The 17,977-nt window shown below is 36.6% G+C and overlaps 2 protein-coding genes across 2 annotated transcripts; one reads left to right on the top strand and one right to left on the bottom strand.

The window, feature by feature from the left end:
* Nucleotides 1–150: 150 nt before the first annotated feature.
* LOC126717371 (probable ribose-5-phosphate isomerase 3, chloroplastic) lies at nt 151–2,191 on the bottom strand. Its single transcript, XM_050419047.1, has 2 exons — nt 1,689–2,191; nt 151–906 (listed from the first exon to the last, which is right to left on the bottom strand). The coding sequence occupies exons 1-2, from the start codon at nt 2,044–2,046 to the stop codon at nt 404–406; spliced, it is 861 nt and encodes a 286-aa protein (XP_050275004.1). The 5' UTR covers nt 2,047–2,191; the 3' UTR covers nt 151–403.
* A 1,943-nt stretch (nt 2,192–4,134) lies between these two features.
* On the top strand, nt 4,135–15,337 carry LOC126717370 (PITH domain-containing protein At3g04780). The gene is made up of 8 exons (XM_050419046.1): nt 4,135–4,298; nt 4,992–5,078; nt 5,500–5,623; nt 13,427–13,475; nt 13,560–13,617; nt 13,760–13,806; nt 13,914–13,991; nt 14,948–15,337. Exons 1-8 carry the CDS (start codon nt 4,260–4,262, stop codon nt 15,000–15,002), a joined length of 537 nt encoding a protein of 178 aa, XP_050275003.1. The 5' UTR covers nt 4,135–4,259; the 3' UTR covers nt 15,003–15,337.
* Nucleotides 15,338–17,977: the final 2,640 nt, after the last annotated feature.

Below are 17,977 nucleotides of genomic sequence, written 5' to 3'. Positions count from 1 at the left end.
ACAGGGAGCCACTGAAAGAAGCCAATAATTGTTCATCCGAGCTTTCCAAGTCCTCAAAAGTCCTCCAATTCTGCTCCCTCCAAAGACACCACATTAAGCACAAAGGAGCTAGATTCCAAATAACATATTAAAAGAGAATAGATTCCAAAGTTTAAACCATTAATGCATGCCCCAAAATCACATTAGCATGAAATTTTCCATTAAATAATTTCACTTTATCCCATTCCCCTCATTAAACATTATTCCAATTCTAGTGATACAATTCAAAATGCCCAAGTAATGCAAAAAAGTGCCCGGATTACCCATATAAGAGTGGCAACAATAAGCCCAAAATCATTAAAGTATATATATATTGAACAACAACAGTCACATAAAACCTCAAACAGTCAAAAACCACAAAATCTCACTTATTCTTCACCTCCACCCCATTCTTTCCTGCAATAATCACCGCAGTCGCCATATTCAAAAACAACCCATGTTCCACAACCCCTTCCAATGTCGAAATCTCCTTCCCAGCCGCCAATGCATCTCTTATTGGTGTTTTGAAATACAAGTCCACAATATAATTGGAATTATCTGTCACATATGGTTTCCCACCTTCACTCAACCTCAACTTTGCCTCAACCCCTTCTTCTTTAAACAACTCTTGCAACCTTATCAAGTTATACTTCCAGCAAAACTGCACCACCTCAACCGGCATTGCCAACCCACTTCCTCCTAGTCCCGTCACTAGCTTCGTATCATCTGCAACCACTACAAACTTGGCCGAGGCAGCTTCCACCATTTTCTCTCGCAAAAGTGCTCCTCCGCGGCCTTTCACGAGGTTCAAATCCGGGTCAACCTCGTCAGCCCCATCTATGGCAAGATCAAGGCTAGGGTGGTCGTCAAGAATTGAGAGAGGGATACCTGTTGAGTAATTCAGATAATTAAGTCCCACACCGGATAATAGTCATAAGAACAATTGATTGACATAACATTGTTGTTCTAAAACTAATAACATTAAATTTCCAACCATGTTGTAGTTTCTCTCCATATTATATCAAGTACTCGGCACCAGAAATTCTCCATTAGTGAATGTTATCAAATGTTGTGGTATCTCAACGTATTATATATCAAGTACTCAACACAAAGAATCCTCCATAGTAAATTTCCAACAAAACCAGTTAGCAAAATGTTATCAAATTTCTACAATGCCTTCTGTGGTGCCTTGACATGTTATGCCAACCACAACCCACCAAGAATCCTCAGAACTAAATTTCTAACAATGGCCAGTAAGCAATAGCTATCAAATTTGAACAATGCTGTGGTGCGTCTCAAAATGTTATATCAAGTACTCAACACCAAGAATTCTCAACATTTAAATTTCTAACAAAATACCCAGTTGACCAATCTTATCAAATTTCTACAATGCCATGGTGTCCCAATATGTTATATCAAGCACTCAGCACCAAGAATTCTCATTATTAAAACAATACACCCAGTTGGCTAAAGCTATCAAATTTTAAATCAACTACTCAGCACCAAGAATTCTCAATATCAAATTTCTAACACCACCCAATTGCCACACTTTGTCATCAAATTACCACCAATGCTGTTTGCTACAGTGTCTCAATCCAAACATGTTCATATCAAATAAAGTACTGACACCAAGTAATTCTCACAGTAAAGTATCAAAATTTGAAAAATACCCAGTTGGCGAGCTTGCTCCTCGGTGCGTTTGGAGGTGGGGACACCAACAATGTCAGAGAGCTGACCAGTCTTGAGGAGATGGCCGAGCTTGGCGACGACAAAGGCGGCGGTGGAGCCGGTGCCGAGTCCGAGGACCATGCCGGGCTTCACGTACTCCACAGCCTTGTCTGCAGCCAGCTTCTTGAGGTCATCTTGGGTGAGAACTGGTGCAGAAAAGGCTTTTATGGAGTTGGGTCTGTAGGTGTGGGTGGTGGTGCGCAGGTTTAGGGGCTTAGAGGTGCGTAGGATAAGTGGGGTGGTGGAGGTGTGGTGGTGGTGTAGAGAGGAGAGGGAGAGAGACAAGGAAGAGGAGGCCATTTTTGTTGGTTTTTTGTATTTGGGTGGAGAGTGAGAGACTTTGAGAGAAAAAGATACAGAAATTTGTGAGTGTTTGTGTTTTGGTTCTCTTCTTGTTCTATCTATGAATTCTGTGTGTCTCTCATTTTGGTTAGTTGGCTTTGGGATGTGGGTATTGTTTTTTGTATTGTGGGGTTTGGTGGGTATTTTTTTGGAAGAGATACTATGAAAGAGACTTTTTGTTGGGTAGGTAAAGTCATAGGTGGTCTTGGTGATGAGGATCATTTGGTGCAGATTGGATCTAGGGGATTTCTTTCCTTTTCTTACTTTTTATTATTAATAATAATAATAATAATAATAAATAAAGGCTTTCACAGTTTATATTTATTTATCTACTTCTCTCTTTCTTAATTGTTTTCTAATGCTGCCCCTTTTGCTGCTACCTAATGGCAGTTATGCTAACCCCATTTATGCTTTCTCCATTTGAGTATTTGCTGTTACCTGTCGTTCAATTTCAAACACCTTAATCCTTTTACTATGAGAGTCTGTGACCCACAACAACTTTGAGAATTTAGTGTTTGTTTATAAAATGTAAAAAATTAAATAAAATATGTAACTCATGTCATGTGAGATTTACAAATAGTAGAAAAAACTAAGTAGATGATTTACATGGGATTTGCAAAATAGTAAGAAACATCGCAATAATATTATAAGTGCATCCCAAATGTGCACTTAATGTAAGCCCATGTGGTTGGGGCTTCTTTGAACTTGTAGGAACATTTATTGAAAACTTTTTTGAATGTGTTTAGTTTGATTGATTGATTTATTTATTTTTATGTTTTAGGGGTAAATTATAAATTGCATCATCTAAATTTGTTCAAAATTCAATTCAGTTTTGTCACTTCTAATTTATTAATTTTAGTCCCATAACTTCCATTTGTTTTCAATGTAGTCTTTCTATTCACTTCCAATAAAATGATTGTTGTAAGGACTGAAATGGGATTAGGCCCAAAATAGGATTGGGTTCTAGCCCAAGTGGCCCAAACAATAAATTTGTAGTGCGTGGATGAAAGAACTAGATCTACTTCAGAAGGAAAACGATTAAATTTGGTAATTTAAGATTGTTAGACACATGTAACATGGGAAAATCTCTCCTCCGAGTAATTCGAGGGATTCATATTATATTGTACTTGTTAAACAATAAAATCATACAAGAGTTCATAGTCTTCTTTTTTCAATTCCTTGGTTTTTTCTCATTTTCTCTTTTAGTACATCTTTCCATGCTATATACCCCAGTCTTGGTGTCATCCCTACCATACACGTGTAGAATAGATTTGGGGAACTTCTTCCTGTCCCATCCAGCACTTTCCAGAATCATCAACTAGTAGCTGTAAGACTGCTTGATCACTGTTCAGGCGTCACTTCCACATTAATGCGGCCAGAGAGTTGGTTGGGAGTCATTTAATGCGGAGGTAGCAGCTTTTTGAAGATATTTGTTGCCCTTCTCCTTTCTTATCCCTTGTCCGATGTCTAACTCTTAGTGATGATGTAACTTCGAAGTAAATCCATGATGATATGACGCTCGTACTGACTTCGGACACTTGTTGCTGAGATGACTTTTATCCTCGGACGCTCATTGGACTTATCTCATATTATCTCTACTCCTCTCTTCACTACGTTCCCCTTATAATCTTATTTGGACCTCCTCGGATGGTTTAACGTCCTCGGATTGGATCATAGGCCCAGTTAGCACTGCCTTAACAGTATCTCATGATTAATTGGCCCCCACAATTGTTATTAAAAGTTTTAAAATAACTTAGTTTTAGTATTCTTAAATTTTTGAAATAGTTTTAGATGAAAATACTACATTAAATAAAAATAAAATTTATAATATTGAATGAATTAATTAAAAGTTGCATGATCAAATTGTAATTAAAACAAAATTGGATGATGCAATTCAACTAATTGGGCTTGTTTTTCACAGCTATTCTGAGACTTGGTTTGGGTTGCAAAAAACCACAAAACACAGTCCAACCCAATTACCCAACTCAACAAAAATACCAAAAATTAACAAACGATGTCGTTCAGAGGTTTTCATATATTCTTTTTCTTTTCTTTATAAAAGGTTTTCATATATTCTTTTTGCCTCTTGGATTCGTTTATACATAATCTTCTGTCCTTCTCATTCTTTTCAGACTCTCTCTCTCTTTTTCTCTCATACAATCAGAGAAGCCATGTCTGGGGAATCAGCCAGTGCAATTCACAGAAACCAAGTACGTTTTCTGGGTTCTCAAATTTTCCATTTTTTTTTTTTTTTAAATTTTCCTTTGTTTGTTTGCTCTGAAACCCTGAGAAAATCAATGGAAAAACCCATTTTAAAATCTGTGAACTGGGTTTTTTTAATAAAGAAATAATCTTTCTTCTTTGTGGTTAAAAACCCACTTTCAATTTTTTTTTTTTTTTTTTTTTTTTTTTTTTTAATTTTTAAAAAAAATCTTTTTACCAATATCTTTTGGCGACCAAATTAGAGAGGACAATGTAAGAGTTAACATCTTAGTTCCAATTTTTCTTAATTTTTGATTGGTTTCTGGGAAAAGTTTGGTATCTGAGAAACGTGTTTTGGATGCTTTGAAAGCTCAGTTTCCAATATACCAGTTTCTTTTTTTAGCTTGAAGATTCAGAAAGTGGGTCTCTTTAGTTTATAAACCCAGCTTTAAGAATTAAGATTTGCAATTTTCTTTTCCTTCACCATAGTTTTTGTCAACAAACTGAAGGGTTTGAACTTAGTTTTCCTTTTAATTGTTTGGTTGCTTGGAAAGAGTGGGAAACTGAATTGAAAAACTTGGAATCTAAGAGCTGGGTATTTGAGCATGGAAACCCAGTTGAAATTTTTGTAGTTTCTAGGTAACCAATCTGGGTTAGGTTCAAAGTGCTAATTCTGATATTGCAATTTTTGGTAATGGCAGGTTGATTTAGTGGACTTCATAGACTGGTCTGGGGTTGAATGCCTCAACCAAAGCACTAGCCACTCTGTTCCCAATGCACTTAAACAGGTAATTATTCAGAGTTTAAGACTCTTTTCTTCTCTTTTAAACATTGGTATTCTTGATTTACTTAGCATCATTGAAATTGAGTAAAATGTTTTACTCTTTGTGTGGAAGATTATGAGTTTAAAAGGTAAACAATTCGGGAGGCGTTTATTTGTAAATTCATACTGCTGATAGTTGTTATTCCTTTTGGCATGGATGCTTATAAATTTGATGGGAAAGAATTAGATTAAGTTCATTTTATCATCTGGCTGTTTAAGTGCAAAAGGGTTTTTTGAGAGCGACATAGTTACATTACGCTTGGTGACTATAAACTTATGTCTGTGAAATCTTATTTGTTTATTTTCCCTTTTGTATTTCTTCTTAGTAGCTGAACAGTGGTTGGAAGGTAATACAGTAATAGTTGGTATGTTTCTTTATGGATTAGGGTTACAGAGAAGATGATGGATTGAATCTGGAGAGTGATGCCGATGAGCAGCTTTTGATTTATATACCTTTCACCCAAGTTATTAAACTGCATTCTATTCTGATTAAAGGATCTGAAGAGGAAGGTACTCATCAATTTAATTTTTTTGAATATGTACATGTGTACATTTATTATACATGCACTCTTACTAATAAAGGTGGAGCTTTATGTACATTGGATGTCTTCGTAAAGAACGCCTAAAAGAAGCTTAATCAATAAAATCTAAAACAGAACATGCATCAGTGTGATCAAACATTCGAGCCCGCTGAAACAATCTTCTTTCAATCAATGATTCAGGGGAGCTTTATGCACATAGGGTGTCTACCTGAAGAACCCCTAAAAGAAGCTTAATCAGTAAACTCTAAACCAGAACATGTGTTAGTGTGATCAAACATTTGAGCACACTGATTTACTGAAGCAATCTTCTTTCAATCAATGATTTCAACCTAACATCGTTAAATGCTCTTCCAATTCTTTCTCTCCAAACTACCCATTAATCAAAGGGGGATCATATTTCAAATTAAGCTCCTATGCTGATCAGACAAATCCTCCGCCCACCTAGTTCTTTTAGAACCCTTTTAGGCATTACCCAACGTGCCCCAGTCATAGAGAAATCAAAGGATTGGAGTTCATAGGCCACCACACAATGGAGTAATAGATAATTCTGTCTCTCCATCCCCTAGGAATATTCATAATTTTTTATAGTCAAATTGCAATAGTGCCAATGGTCTTTGGCTTACATATGTATTAGTTAGATTACATTTAAAAGGAAAGGCCAAACTACCTTCTTCTTTTTTTTTTTTTTGATAAGTAATAAGAATTATATTAATCTTGAAGAAAAAACGAAAACAGCAAATACAAGGTGTTCATGATGGTGAACACAAAAAGCAGCAAACAAAAACAACAGAATTAAGAAAAGCAACTTAAGGGGCACTTCTAAGGGAAGTAAGAAACTCCAGAGTAGAAGAACAGTTTGAGGAACCCTCGCTCCTAGCCCATTCAAATAGAGTACTTTGGCTGAGAGTTTGTAACTGGTCAAGCGATTTATCTATGGCCTCAAAAGAGTGCTTGTTTCTTTCCATCCAAACAACCCACATCAAACAGCCAGGAACCATATTCCATATGTCCGAAAAAAATTTCCCTAACCAATTACTCCAACAAAACACCAAACTCTCCACTAAACCTGGCATGACCCATTGAATCCCAAAAACTTGTAACATTTGCACCCACAAAGAATAAGCTTAGGACAGTGAATGAGAAGATGGTCCACAGATTCCGCAGAATAGCAGCACATACAGCACCTATTCGCCAAAGGGAGGCCCCGAAGCATCAGATTATCCAAGGTAAGTATCTGACCATGGGCTGCGGTCCACAAGAAGAAATCCACCCTTTAGGAACCTTGACTTTCCAAATCCCCTTCCAAGGGAAGCTAGAGAGAGATGTACCCCTGATCTTATTATAAAAAGACCGAATATCGAACTTACCATTCCCATTAAGACACCAATGGGTTCTATCACACCCAATGCCTCTTGGAATCCAAGACTGAATGAAATTTAGGAAAGAGAAAGCAGCTTCTAATTCCCTCTCATGAAAATTCCTATAAAATCTCAAGTTCCAAAATCTATTACTCCCATCCTCCTGATGACCCAACAAATCAAAAATGCAGGCTTCCTTGTCATTTGAACACGCATATAACTAAGGATAGAGCATTTTAAGTGAGGTATCCCCAACCTACCTATCATGCCAAAAAAGAATGCGGGAGCCATCACCCACCACAAGAGCCAAATGTTTGGAGAGCCTCTCCCAACCGTCATTAATACCACGCCAAAGACCATACCCATGGGCCCTTTTGCATTCTTTAGTATTTCACCCCCTTTGACCCTCTCCATATTTGGTGGCAATAACCCTCCACCAAAGATGAGTTCCTTCTTGGCCAAACCTCCATAACCATTTCCCTAATAGGGCTTGGTTGAAGTGAACTAACTTCCTAACCCCCAAACCTAGGGATGGCAATTTTGCCCCGCCCCGCTTGACCCGCCCCTCCCCGTGCGGGTTTTCCCCACCCCGCAAAGGTGGTGGGGCGGGGATGGGGCGAGATTTTAGACCCGCACCACGAGGCGGGGCGGGGATGGGTTTACACTTTTTATCCCCACCCCGCCCCATCCCCGCCCCGCCCTGCATTAATAAGGGTTAAAAGGTAATTTTTTCATACCCTAAAACCCTACTATTTAAACAAAAATATTATCATCTTATTTTATTTAAGTGGAGATTCTTTTTGAAGAACTGGGCAATTTTTATTTTGTTATGTATTAGGAGTTTGGATTATTTTATTGTGTCATACTATGAGATTTTTGTTGTGATATTATCTTGTTAAATATTTAGATAATATTATTTAGTATTTGCTAAAAATTAGTTTGATTCGATAGAATAAATTTATTTATAATTTCAAGTATATTTTTATTATTGAAACATGTCATTTTATTTGAAAAAATGGTAATAGTTGTGGGGAAAATTAATAAGAAATAAAGTTTTACGGTGTAGGGCGGGGCTTCGTGGGTCTTCGCGGGGCCCTAAGGGGCGGGGATGGGGCAAGAAAAATCCATGCGGGGCGGGGGCGAAGATCCCATCCTTCGGCCCCGCCCCGCCCCATTGCCATCCCTACCCAAACCACCCGTCTCTAGAGGTGAACACACCTTCTCCCAAGCCACCAAAGAATGTTTAAAACACTCCTCCGAAGACCCCCACAAAAAATTCCTCCGAATACGCTCCAATTTTTCAGCCACAACTACAGGGATGGTAAATAAGGATGGGTAGTATGTAGGAAGACTAGAGAGGGTACTCTTCAAGAGTGTAAGTCTACCACCCTTAGACAAATATAGACACTTCCAACCAGACAGCTTCTTCTCCATCTTCTCCAAAATAGGATTCCAAATGGATGCAGTTTTGTATGGGGTGCCCAAAGGCATTCTCAAATATTTCATAGGCAGGCTACCCACCTACAAAGAAGAATGTCAGCCAAAGCATCTATATTACCAACCTCCCCCACCGGGACAATCTCACTCTTCCCACATTTACCTTCAAACTAGTAAAAGCTTGGAAGCAAGACAAAGCCAGTCTAATGGACAACAACTGGTCTCTAGAAGCATCACAGAACAAAATAGTATTGTCTGCAAACAGCAAATGTGAAATGCGAACCCCAATAGAGTTAACTAGTCCCACATGAAAACCACGAAGCAGGCCACTATCCTTAGTTTTCTTCAGAATCCGAGATAAAACTTCCATAATCAAAAGGAAAAGAAGAGGGGATAAAGGATCACCTTGTCTCAACCCACGAGAACTTCCAAAAAAGCTTACCGGGGATCCATTCACAAGAACTGAGAAGCGAATAGTAGAAATGCAAGCCTTAATCCACTCCCTCCACTTCAATCCAAAGCCCATCCTGTTCTACAAATAAAGTAAGGCATCCCAATTAACATGATCGTAGGTTTTTTCTATATCCAATTTACAAACTACACCTGGGGAATGACACTTCAATCTATTGTCAAGGCACTCATTCGCAATTAACATTGAGTCCAAAATTTGTCTTCCACCAACAAAGGAATTTTGAGTCTCCGAGATCAGACTGTCTAACACCACTCTCAACCTATTCACCAACACCTTAGACAGCAACTTGTAAACATTGCCCACCTAGCTAGTAGGCCAAAAATCCTTTATATTGACAGCATTAGATTTCTTAGGAATTAAAGAGAGAAAAGAAGCATTTAGAGACCTTTCAAAAACTAAATACTTGTGAAAATGCTTGAATACAGCCATAACATCAGCCTCTATATATTTGAGGGAAATTTAATGATTTTCAAGCATATATTTAATAATTAAATAAGAAAGTTAATAAAATAAAATAATAACCATGAAAAAATTAAAATTTATGATTAATTTTTGAAGTAAAGTTGAATATCTTTGAAGGATTTTAATTATAATTTTTTTTTTTTTTTTTTATTCCTTGTAAGAGATGGATAATTTAATTAAGTAGAATAAAATTGTGTTAAGTTGTTTTTATTAAATAAATAAAAAAATTGCTAAGGGGTTGGACAGCATGGTTCTTGCCACCGGTTCGTGTGGTCCAACCCCAGTTTTAGAGGTTCACGGAATTAACAAAAAATCCGGCTCTTTATGCTTAAAAAACTGGTTTTCATCTTGGTTCTCGGTTTTCATGGTCCGACCTCCCTGTCCGGTCTGGTTCTGAAAACCTTGCTTTTGAGAAATCCCTCTCAAGGGACAACCTATCATCCTCCCCAATACAAGCAAAATCCAACCCATCTACAGTTGGACACCACGTGTCTGTCTCTGTATAAAGTTCATGATAAAATTGGACCACCTGAGAACGTACAACAAATTCATCCTCATATAAAACACCATCAACCTCAATGTTGCTAATATGATTAGCTCTTCTATGAGAATTTGCTAATCTATGAAAGAAGCGTGTATTGTTATCTCTTTCCTTCACAAACAGAGCACGAGACTTTTGTTTCCAGAAAGTCTCTTTCGAGGAAGAGCTTGTTCCTCATGCGAAAGGCCTAGAATATCTTCCTTGGCATCCAAACCCAATAATTCAGACAGCAAACTCTTCTTCTTAAAAGCCAAATCACCAAATTCCTCCTTATTCCACTTCTCCAGGTCTTCTTTAAGAGCCTTTAATTTCTGAGCCAATACAAAGCTTGGAGAACCCGTAAAGCAATAACTGTTCCACCACTGTTGAACCTTCTCAACAAAACCCTCAACCCTTAACCACATGTTCTCAAACTTAAAAGCACAGCGCCCCCTACCCACACCACCAGTTTCCACCAAAAGCGGACAATGATCAGAAATAACATGAGAAAGCACTCTCTGGGACACATTTCCAAAGTGGTCCTCCCAATCTGCAGAGACCAAAGTCCTGTCAATACGGGACATAGACTTCGGTTCAGAGTCCCTAAACCAAGTGAAAGAAGCCCCATCTAATGGTAAATCCACTAGGAAATTATTCTCTATGAAATCCGAAAAAGCAAACATGGCTGGGTTGAAAGAGTCACAGCCAAGCCTCTTGCAAGGATATCTAATAACGTTGAAATCACCAAATAAAAACCAAGCCTTGTTCCATTGAGTTCGCACCCTTCATAACTCCTCCCACAAAGCAGCCCTATGTAGGTCTGCGTTTGGACCATAAATGCCAGTGCAAACTCATTCAAAACCATCCAAAACACCCCTAAGAAGTACACTAGCCGAGAACTAACCAACCAACACATCAATTTTCTCAACCACCCGCTATCCCAAAGCAGCAAAACCCCCCCAGATGTTTGAACTGCATAGAGGACAGCCCAATCAGTGAAAGGACTACCCGATAAGCTACGCAAGACAGCAGAATTTATCGAAGAAAGCTTAGTTTCCTGGAGACAGACTATATCACACCTCCATTCCCTAAGGAGATTCTTACAAACCTCCCTCTTTCGAGGATTATTCAAACCCTTAACATTCCAAGAAAGGAGTCTTAAAATCATTTATAACTGCCAATAGCCCTAAAACAGTTCGACGAACCTCTATAACGAGAAGAGATCCCATCGTAATTTTCTATGGATACTAGACCCCGAAGTTCTCTAAGACCTTTTTGACTAGGTTTAATAGGTCTTTGAACACACCCCTCGTTTATGACCTCAAGACATTCTTGTTCCAGTAGACAAAATAAAGCCAGACATTGAGCTTCATGTTGTACAATAGGAAAACCCACCATTTTGCAAAAACTTCTCATCATTGTGGACACCCATTTAGATTGTTCACCCTCTTCATCAACCCTGGTCAACACCTTATCCTTCACTACCTTAGGATCCCACCAAGATAGCGGTACACACTTCAGAGGACCACTCTCTTGCTCCCCACTACCAGAAACACTAGATTCCGCTCCACTTTGCTCCCATGGAAGAAGCAAAAGCCCCGACCCCCCATTGTGCAACCCATCTACAATCTCAACACCTGAAGATATCATACCTGTTTGGGAGGCACCACCATCGTTCACCTCGTGATGGGACTCTATAAAAACATCCTCCACTTCCTCCTCAGACTAAGGTTCCCCCTCCCTATCCAAGTTGGACAAGAGAGAAAAATGATTTGAGTCTTCCCACTAAGGACCTTGAGCCGGATTCGACCCTGAGCCCACAAATTCAAGATACCCAGGGTGTCGCGACTCCACCGTTGTTGTCGGAGCGATGATATCGCCTTCCCTATCGGGGTGCGAAGCCATTGGGTTGGAGGCGAGAAGCTCCGTAGCTTGATCAGGACTGGACATCGGCGATTTAACTCCCGTTGGAGCCTTGGGCATCACCGATACCACTGTTGACTCCATCGATAGCCTTGAACTCTTGCCCACTACACTCTCCCTCTGATCGCTATGCACACACGCCCAAACCAACAGGATAAGAAACCTCCACATGGGCCTTACCTCTCGGGTCAACTAAATGGGCTTTGTCATGCACAGAAACGTTTTTTAAAATAACAGGCCCACTTTTATTGGACTTGTGAGAAGTATTTGGGTTCATCCAAGAAACCACTCGTTTTCCCCCATCTTATTTAGACACCCTTAGCGCCAAGTTGTTAGTAGTCAACTTAAAAATAAACTCATGCGTGGGTTTGCTATTTATATTAGATACTGTAATGACAGTTTCACCCTTCACGCGTGGGTAATGACAGAAAAGTAATGGTTATTATATTCATGTACTTTCTTTTAATTCTTCATCTTGTAATTTTCTTCTTCATCTTGATGTGGTGTCTGTGGAGGGAGAGGAACAGCCAGAGTTTCGAAGATACAGAGAGAACTATGCTTCATCTCAAATTATTTTTTCTTGGAACTTTGCTAGTTTGGATGTCAGTTTTTCATTGTCAGTCTTTATGTTCTATTATTGATTTGATAGATTTATGTAATTTGCGTGAATGATTGTATGGTCCCCAGTTGTATACTTTTTGCATACTTGGGCGACTATTATCTATAAAATTTCCATTACTTATCCCAAAAAAAAAAACTCCTTCTGGGCCCTTCTTTTAGTATTATGTATTATTACTTTTGTAACTTGTACATCTACAAGCTCTGATGCATCTAATCAGATGAACCCTATTACTTTTTATGAAGTAATTTGCTCTCCCCTTATAAACTAGAAACTTTTATATCAAAATGAGATGTGAAAGCCACCCCACATGGCCCAGTTATCCCAATTTTCTTCTAGATTTGATGACATAGTTTGTGTTCTCAAAATTTTTCTGGGAACAAATCTTTGATTTTTAATAAAATAATAAATATAAAAGAAGCCAGTCAGCTTGCAACCTTTGTATTTTACTTTTGCTTAAAAAAAAAAATCAAAAGGAGTAGTAGGATCAGTTTCTATTAGGAAATTTAGATATTAGAAGGTTTACATCTTGGCCTTTAGATATTAATGGGCAATGGGGGTACTCTATAATCTGGCTTGAATACAGAATACTGCTTGGGGTGATGAATATCAGAATATTTCATATGTTCAGCCTTAAGATCACATTACTTTTGTTTTCCTCCAAAAATGATTTATCTGCACCTTTGCCAAGGATGTTATTCTATGACTACTTATTTAAATCAAAATATGTTATTTCTGAGCTGAAAGTTTATCTGATGAGGTTCCATTGATATGGTTATTGTCATGCTGCCACTTTTTATTCCCTTGCATAGTTTTCCCAACAGCATGCTGTCCTTATTTATCTCAGCATTTTCTTAGTCAATTTTGAGTGAATTCATTATCTTCAGATATATGTATCCTGCATAGACTTTGAACTCTACATTATCCCACTCGTTGGCTTTTGTTATATTTAGTTTTCTAACATTACCAATATTTTCCAGGTCCTAAAACAGTGAAACTTTATTCAAATAAGGAGCACATGGGCTTCAGGTATGGTTTGAGGATAGTTACTATTATATTTAGTGACCAACAATGTAAATAACTCATGATTGTACTTCATGATGATAATGGCAGCAATGTCAATGACTTCCCTCCAAGTGACACAGTTGTTCTGTCCCCAGACAATATCAAGGTTGGTTTTGGTCTAGGCTTTTATGGCAAGGGTTTTTCCCGTTCATGAAAATATGTGTTCAAGATACTTTGACAAAATAATATTAGAATGCTTGATGTACAGTTGGGTGTTCCATTTATACTTTATTGGTATACTTTTGCAGGGCAAGCCAGTGCTTCTGAAGTATGTCAAATTTCAAAATGTTCGTAGGTATGTTATCTCTTGGGTTTGATTTGCTCCTTTTTAAAATTTATTTTTAATAATTTTGCTTTTGTAGTAAAAGTTAACAATTGATCCATCTTAATAATTTGGATCAGCTTGACAATTTTTATTGAGGACAATCAATCTGGTTCTGACATCACAAAAGTTCAAAAGATTGCCCTTTTTGGATCAACGTAAGTTTTTAACCAGCTATGTTTATTTTCCCCTTCAGATCCATTTTCTTCAGTTGCTTTAAAACCACTTGCTCTTCTCTAAAGGAAATTATAATGTTCAGATTCCTTTTGATAATAAAGAAAGTAATGTTCAATACTAAGATAAATTGTTGTAAATTTATAATTTAATTATCTAGTCAGTTTTTGGTCCACCACCCAATTAAAAGAAAAATAAAAAAGAGAGCTAGTTATACTTAAGTTACATGGAGTGTTTATGCCTGTATTTGTATGCTTTTGGGTGTGTTTGTTTCAATTAATATTGAAGGGCATATTAGAGAATTATCCATTAAAGAAAAGGGGGGCAGGGTTGTTTCCTTCACATATGTGCTATTGCATTTGACTGACAAATAATGGCAATATGGTCAAAAGTTAAATTTGCAATTTGTATTGTCTAAGACTGATGATCTGATCAGACCAAGCCAAATGTCTGACAGATTCATAGAGCAACTGTTATAAACTATCATAAAATGTTTTGGTGGATTAGAATGCATTCTCCCTGACTTTCTATCGCTGGTTAATCTTTTGATATCTCTGAGCAGGGTTTCACCCATTATTCCCTACAGTTTATTTTAGTTTAGTTCTTCTCTAAGCAACTTAGTTGGGAGGTATCCGTGTCTTTTCTACAGAATAAACAGTAACACATGTAACGATTTTGTATTCTCTTTATTTCTTGTCAAATGTCACATTTCTTTATCACATATTCTTACTTTAACTCAGCATTTGAAACAGAGCAAACATTTTAGTACTCAGTTTTCTTAGAATCTAACCTATTATGTGATTTAGAATTTATTGACACCATTTTAATATTGGTTATTACATGGTCAGGTGTTAATGATATATTTTTTTCCTTTTCATGTCACAAAGTGTCCGCGATATATATATCAAATGAATTTGGTAATATTTCTTTTGTAATGCAGGGTGGAGACAACAGACATGAAGGGTTTGAAGAAGATTGAGGATCATCAGCACTGACCCAAAAAGAAAAAATATAAAAGGGGTTGGATATATGTGTTCGATCACTAGGACACATGTACAAGCTTCTCATTTTTCTTTTAAATTTTTTTATAGGTTTTACAACATAGACAGCTTCATGCATGAAAAGTTATATGGCTTTCTGTGTCAATCTCATGTCCTAGACTTCTGACATACCTTTATCTGTGTGGTAGTGGTAATTTGATGGATTAATGACTTGGGCTTACATTTAAATCCCGTTGAGGTATGTGTTTATGGATTGCCTTGAAACTTTATCTTGGAAACAAAGTTGCCAACTGCATGAAATTGGGATCAAATTTTTTATTTTGATATGATTTTCTGTCTTGCTTGAGATGTGTGGCTGCATTAGGTGTGTTGTCTTCCATTCAATACTTGATTGAAGTGCCACAGGCTGTGCTACTACCTTTCTGTACTGACATCTGGAATAATTCTTAATGATTTTTCCATAAAAGTAGTTTCTATATTCCTTGTCCTGTAATTTCAACCACTGCCTAGTTGCCTTGAATAATTTAAACTATGAACTTGTATAAAATTTTATTGGAAAGTTTGATCAGAACTTTTTCTTAATAGCTGGGTCTTATTATCTTCTCAGTAGAGTTGGCTTGATTTTCCAACTAAATAGTGCGTCTTCAGTAATGTAAGGAAACAAAACAATCACATGTAACATTTGATTCTCAGTGCATTCTGTACGACACACCAGTCAATAGGTAGATATTGACTGTTCTGAGTTGGATAAAGATAAACTAACCTTTTATAGAAGAATCCTAGAGAGTCAAAGCAATGATGCACTGAATGAAGATGTCTTTAAGCATATCACATCTTTCACGTTGAAACCTGGAGCTGAATGAGCCAAGATCTCTATCCAATGCTTGAAGTCCTAGTTACGGGACTTGAGGGTAATGTTTGCAGAGGGTTGTAGACACTCAAAAGGTGTAATAATATACTTGAAATCAATTATGATGTAGCCTTTTTCTTCCTTCATTTTGGCTGGACAACTTAATTGGTATAAGTGGAGATTAAATCTCAGATTTTTTATTTGATGACAAAAGACTTTACAATTGACTAAATTGGTGATCACAATCTTTAGTCATCATTTTATAAGAGGTTTTAGAACAAATCCCCATATAATAGTGTAAATAATGAGACTTATGGTTCATTTGGTTTGAGGGGAAGTAGAGGGAGCAGGGTAGTGGAACAAATTAAAATTGGGAATTTCATGAATAACAATTTAAATGATTTTTTTTCATTTATTTTAAATAAATTTATATTTATATTATAAGTAGCTATTTTATATTTTTAAATATACAAACATCACATGTATTATATATAAATTTGGAAAATTTTATCTATACTTATTTCTAAACATATCTCATTTATATACATGAGGATGAGGTTACAAACTAGTTTGTTTTGTACAATTTTTCACTCTAAAATTTAGAGAGACGTGCACACCCAAACTGGTTGACCAATTCATCCATTCAGATGACTTCCCTCAAAAGAAAGACTATGATAAAAAATATATATATATATAATAAAATTAAGTAGGTTCAGACCATTAAAATAAGTCACATGCTTACTTGCAAGTTTCAGCATGATCCCCCACCTAAAATAAACCAAGTGGACAAAAAAAAAAATTTCGTGTTAAAATCAGTGCCTCAGAAGAAGACATTTTGGATTAAAATTTAGGCCTAATCTGATTTTGACCTCTTTGTCTATGAAAAAATTGTATATACAAGAGTTCCTTTCAACAATCTAATTACCGTTTACTTATTCTTACTTACGATTTGACATTTGACATTTGACAAAGGGTGTTCAGTCGCTTTTGATGTTCTAGAAGTTCTAGATTGGAGTCGGTTGCGAAACATGATTTTAGTGTTTCTTTTTTTTTTTTTTTTAATTCCCCCCATCCCACACCCCCCCCCCCCCCCCCCCCCCCCAAAAAAGAAAAGAAAAAAAGAAAAGAAAGTTTCGTCTTAAAAGCCAGTCCCTTAAGGGGGAAAAAGTTGAAAAAAAGACTAAAAGAGAATAACGAAATTTCTGATAAGTTATAGAACTTGTTGCTTCAATTTTAATTAATGACTTTGAATTAATGATTTATGTCTTACATTGAAATCTCAAATTGAGGAATCTTATATTGGAAAATTGTCTCAAATTCTTATTTTAATTTAAAAAGTTCATTGGATTTTCTTGTTGGTGTGGAAGGAAAGGTTTTTTTTTTTTTTTTTTTTTTTTGTTAAATAAATAATTGGTATTTTATGTCAAAGAAGTAATGTACTCATTCGCTAAGAAATAAGGATTGAAGTCCTATAAATAGGATTTGATGGCTTTCGCACAAGAGTCATTCCTATGGTATAATTAGGCATGAAACTAAGAGAGATAAAAATTGATTGGCTAAATTATAAATTACACTGCTAAAATTTGAGGTATTTGTATTTTATATTGTGAAGATTCAAAATTTGAATTTTATATGTTGAAGTTCTATTCTATTTGCATTAGTAGTTCTTCCATCCATATTTTCCATTAAGTGCCACATAAGCTTGCCTCGCATATTTAGTTTATCCAATAAAAAAAGATGTCACGTCATTTTTATTTTGCCTTGTCATTTTAAATTATTTAAATTTTTTTAGGCTACAAAAATGATGTGACATCATTTTATTGGACAAACAAAATACGCATGACAAGTTTACGTGACATTTAACCAAATTTATGAATGAAGAGGCTACTAATGCAAACAGAATAAAACTTCATGGGATAAAATCCAAATTTTAAAACTTCACGGTATAAAATCCAAACACCTCCAAATTTTAAGAGTGTAGTTTACAATTTAGTGAAATTGATTTTTTGCTTGAGAGGTAGCACAAGAAAAGAGACAATAAAGCTTGGATTTTCTCTGCATGTTTTTGTAGAGCTCACAAATGAAGAAGAGTTTGTGAGTGCAGTGTGTGCGACTGAGC

Source organism: Quercus robur, chromosome 3 (genome assembly GCF_932294415.1).
Source record: "Quercus robur chromosome 3, dhQueRobu3.1, whole genome shotgun sequence".
Lineage (NCBI taxonomy): Eukaryota > Viridiplantae > Streptophyta > Magnoliopsida > Fagales > Fagaceae > Quercus > Quercus robur.
Note: the sequence above shows the minus strand (reverse complement) of the source record. Positions and strands in the feature narration are given on the sequence as shown.

What these genes read in the sequence shown, in the direction of transcription:
- LOC126717371 (XM_050419047.1), bottom strand. Translation starts at nt 2,046, where the DNA reads ATGGCCTCCTCTTCCTTGTCTCTCTCCCTCTCCTCTCTACACCACCAC. An exon ending in GGAGCAAGCTCGCCAACTGG is followed by an intron (nt 907 to 1,688) that starts GTATTTTTCAAA and finishes ATTACTCAACAG; the next exon opens with GTATCCCTCTCTCAATTCTT.
- LOC126717370 (XM_050419046.1), top strand. Translation starts at nt 4,260, where the DNA reads ATGTCTGGGGAATCAGCCAGTGCAATTCACAGAAACCAA. An exon ending in GTGCAATTCACAGAAACCAA is followed by an intron (nt 4,299 to 4,991) that starts GTACGTTTTCTG and finishes TGGTAATGGCAG; the next exon opens with GTTGATTTAGTGGACTTCAT. An exon ending in TGTCCCCAGACAATATCAAG is followed by an intron (nt 13,618 to 13,759) that starts GTTGGTTTTGGT and finishes ATACTTTTGCAG; the next exon opens with GGCAAGCCAGTGCTTCTGAA.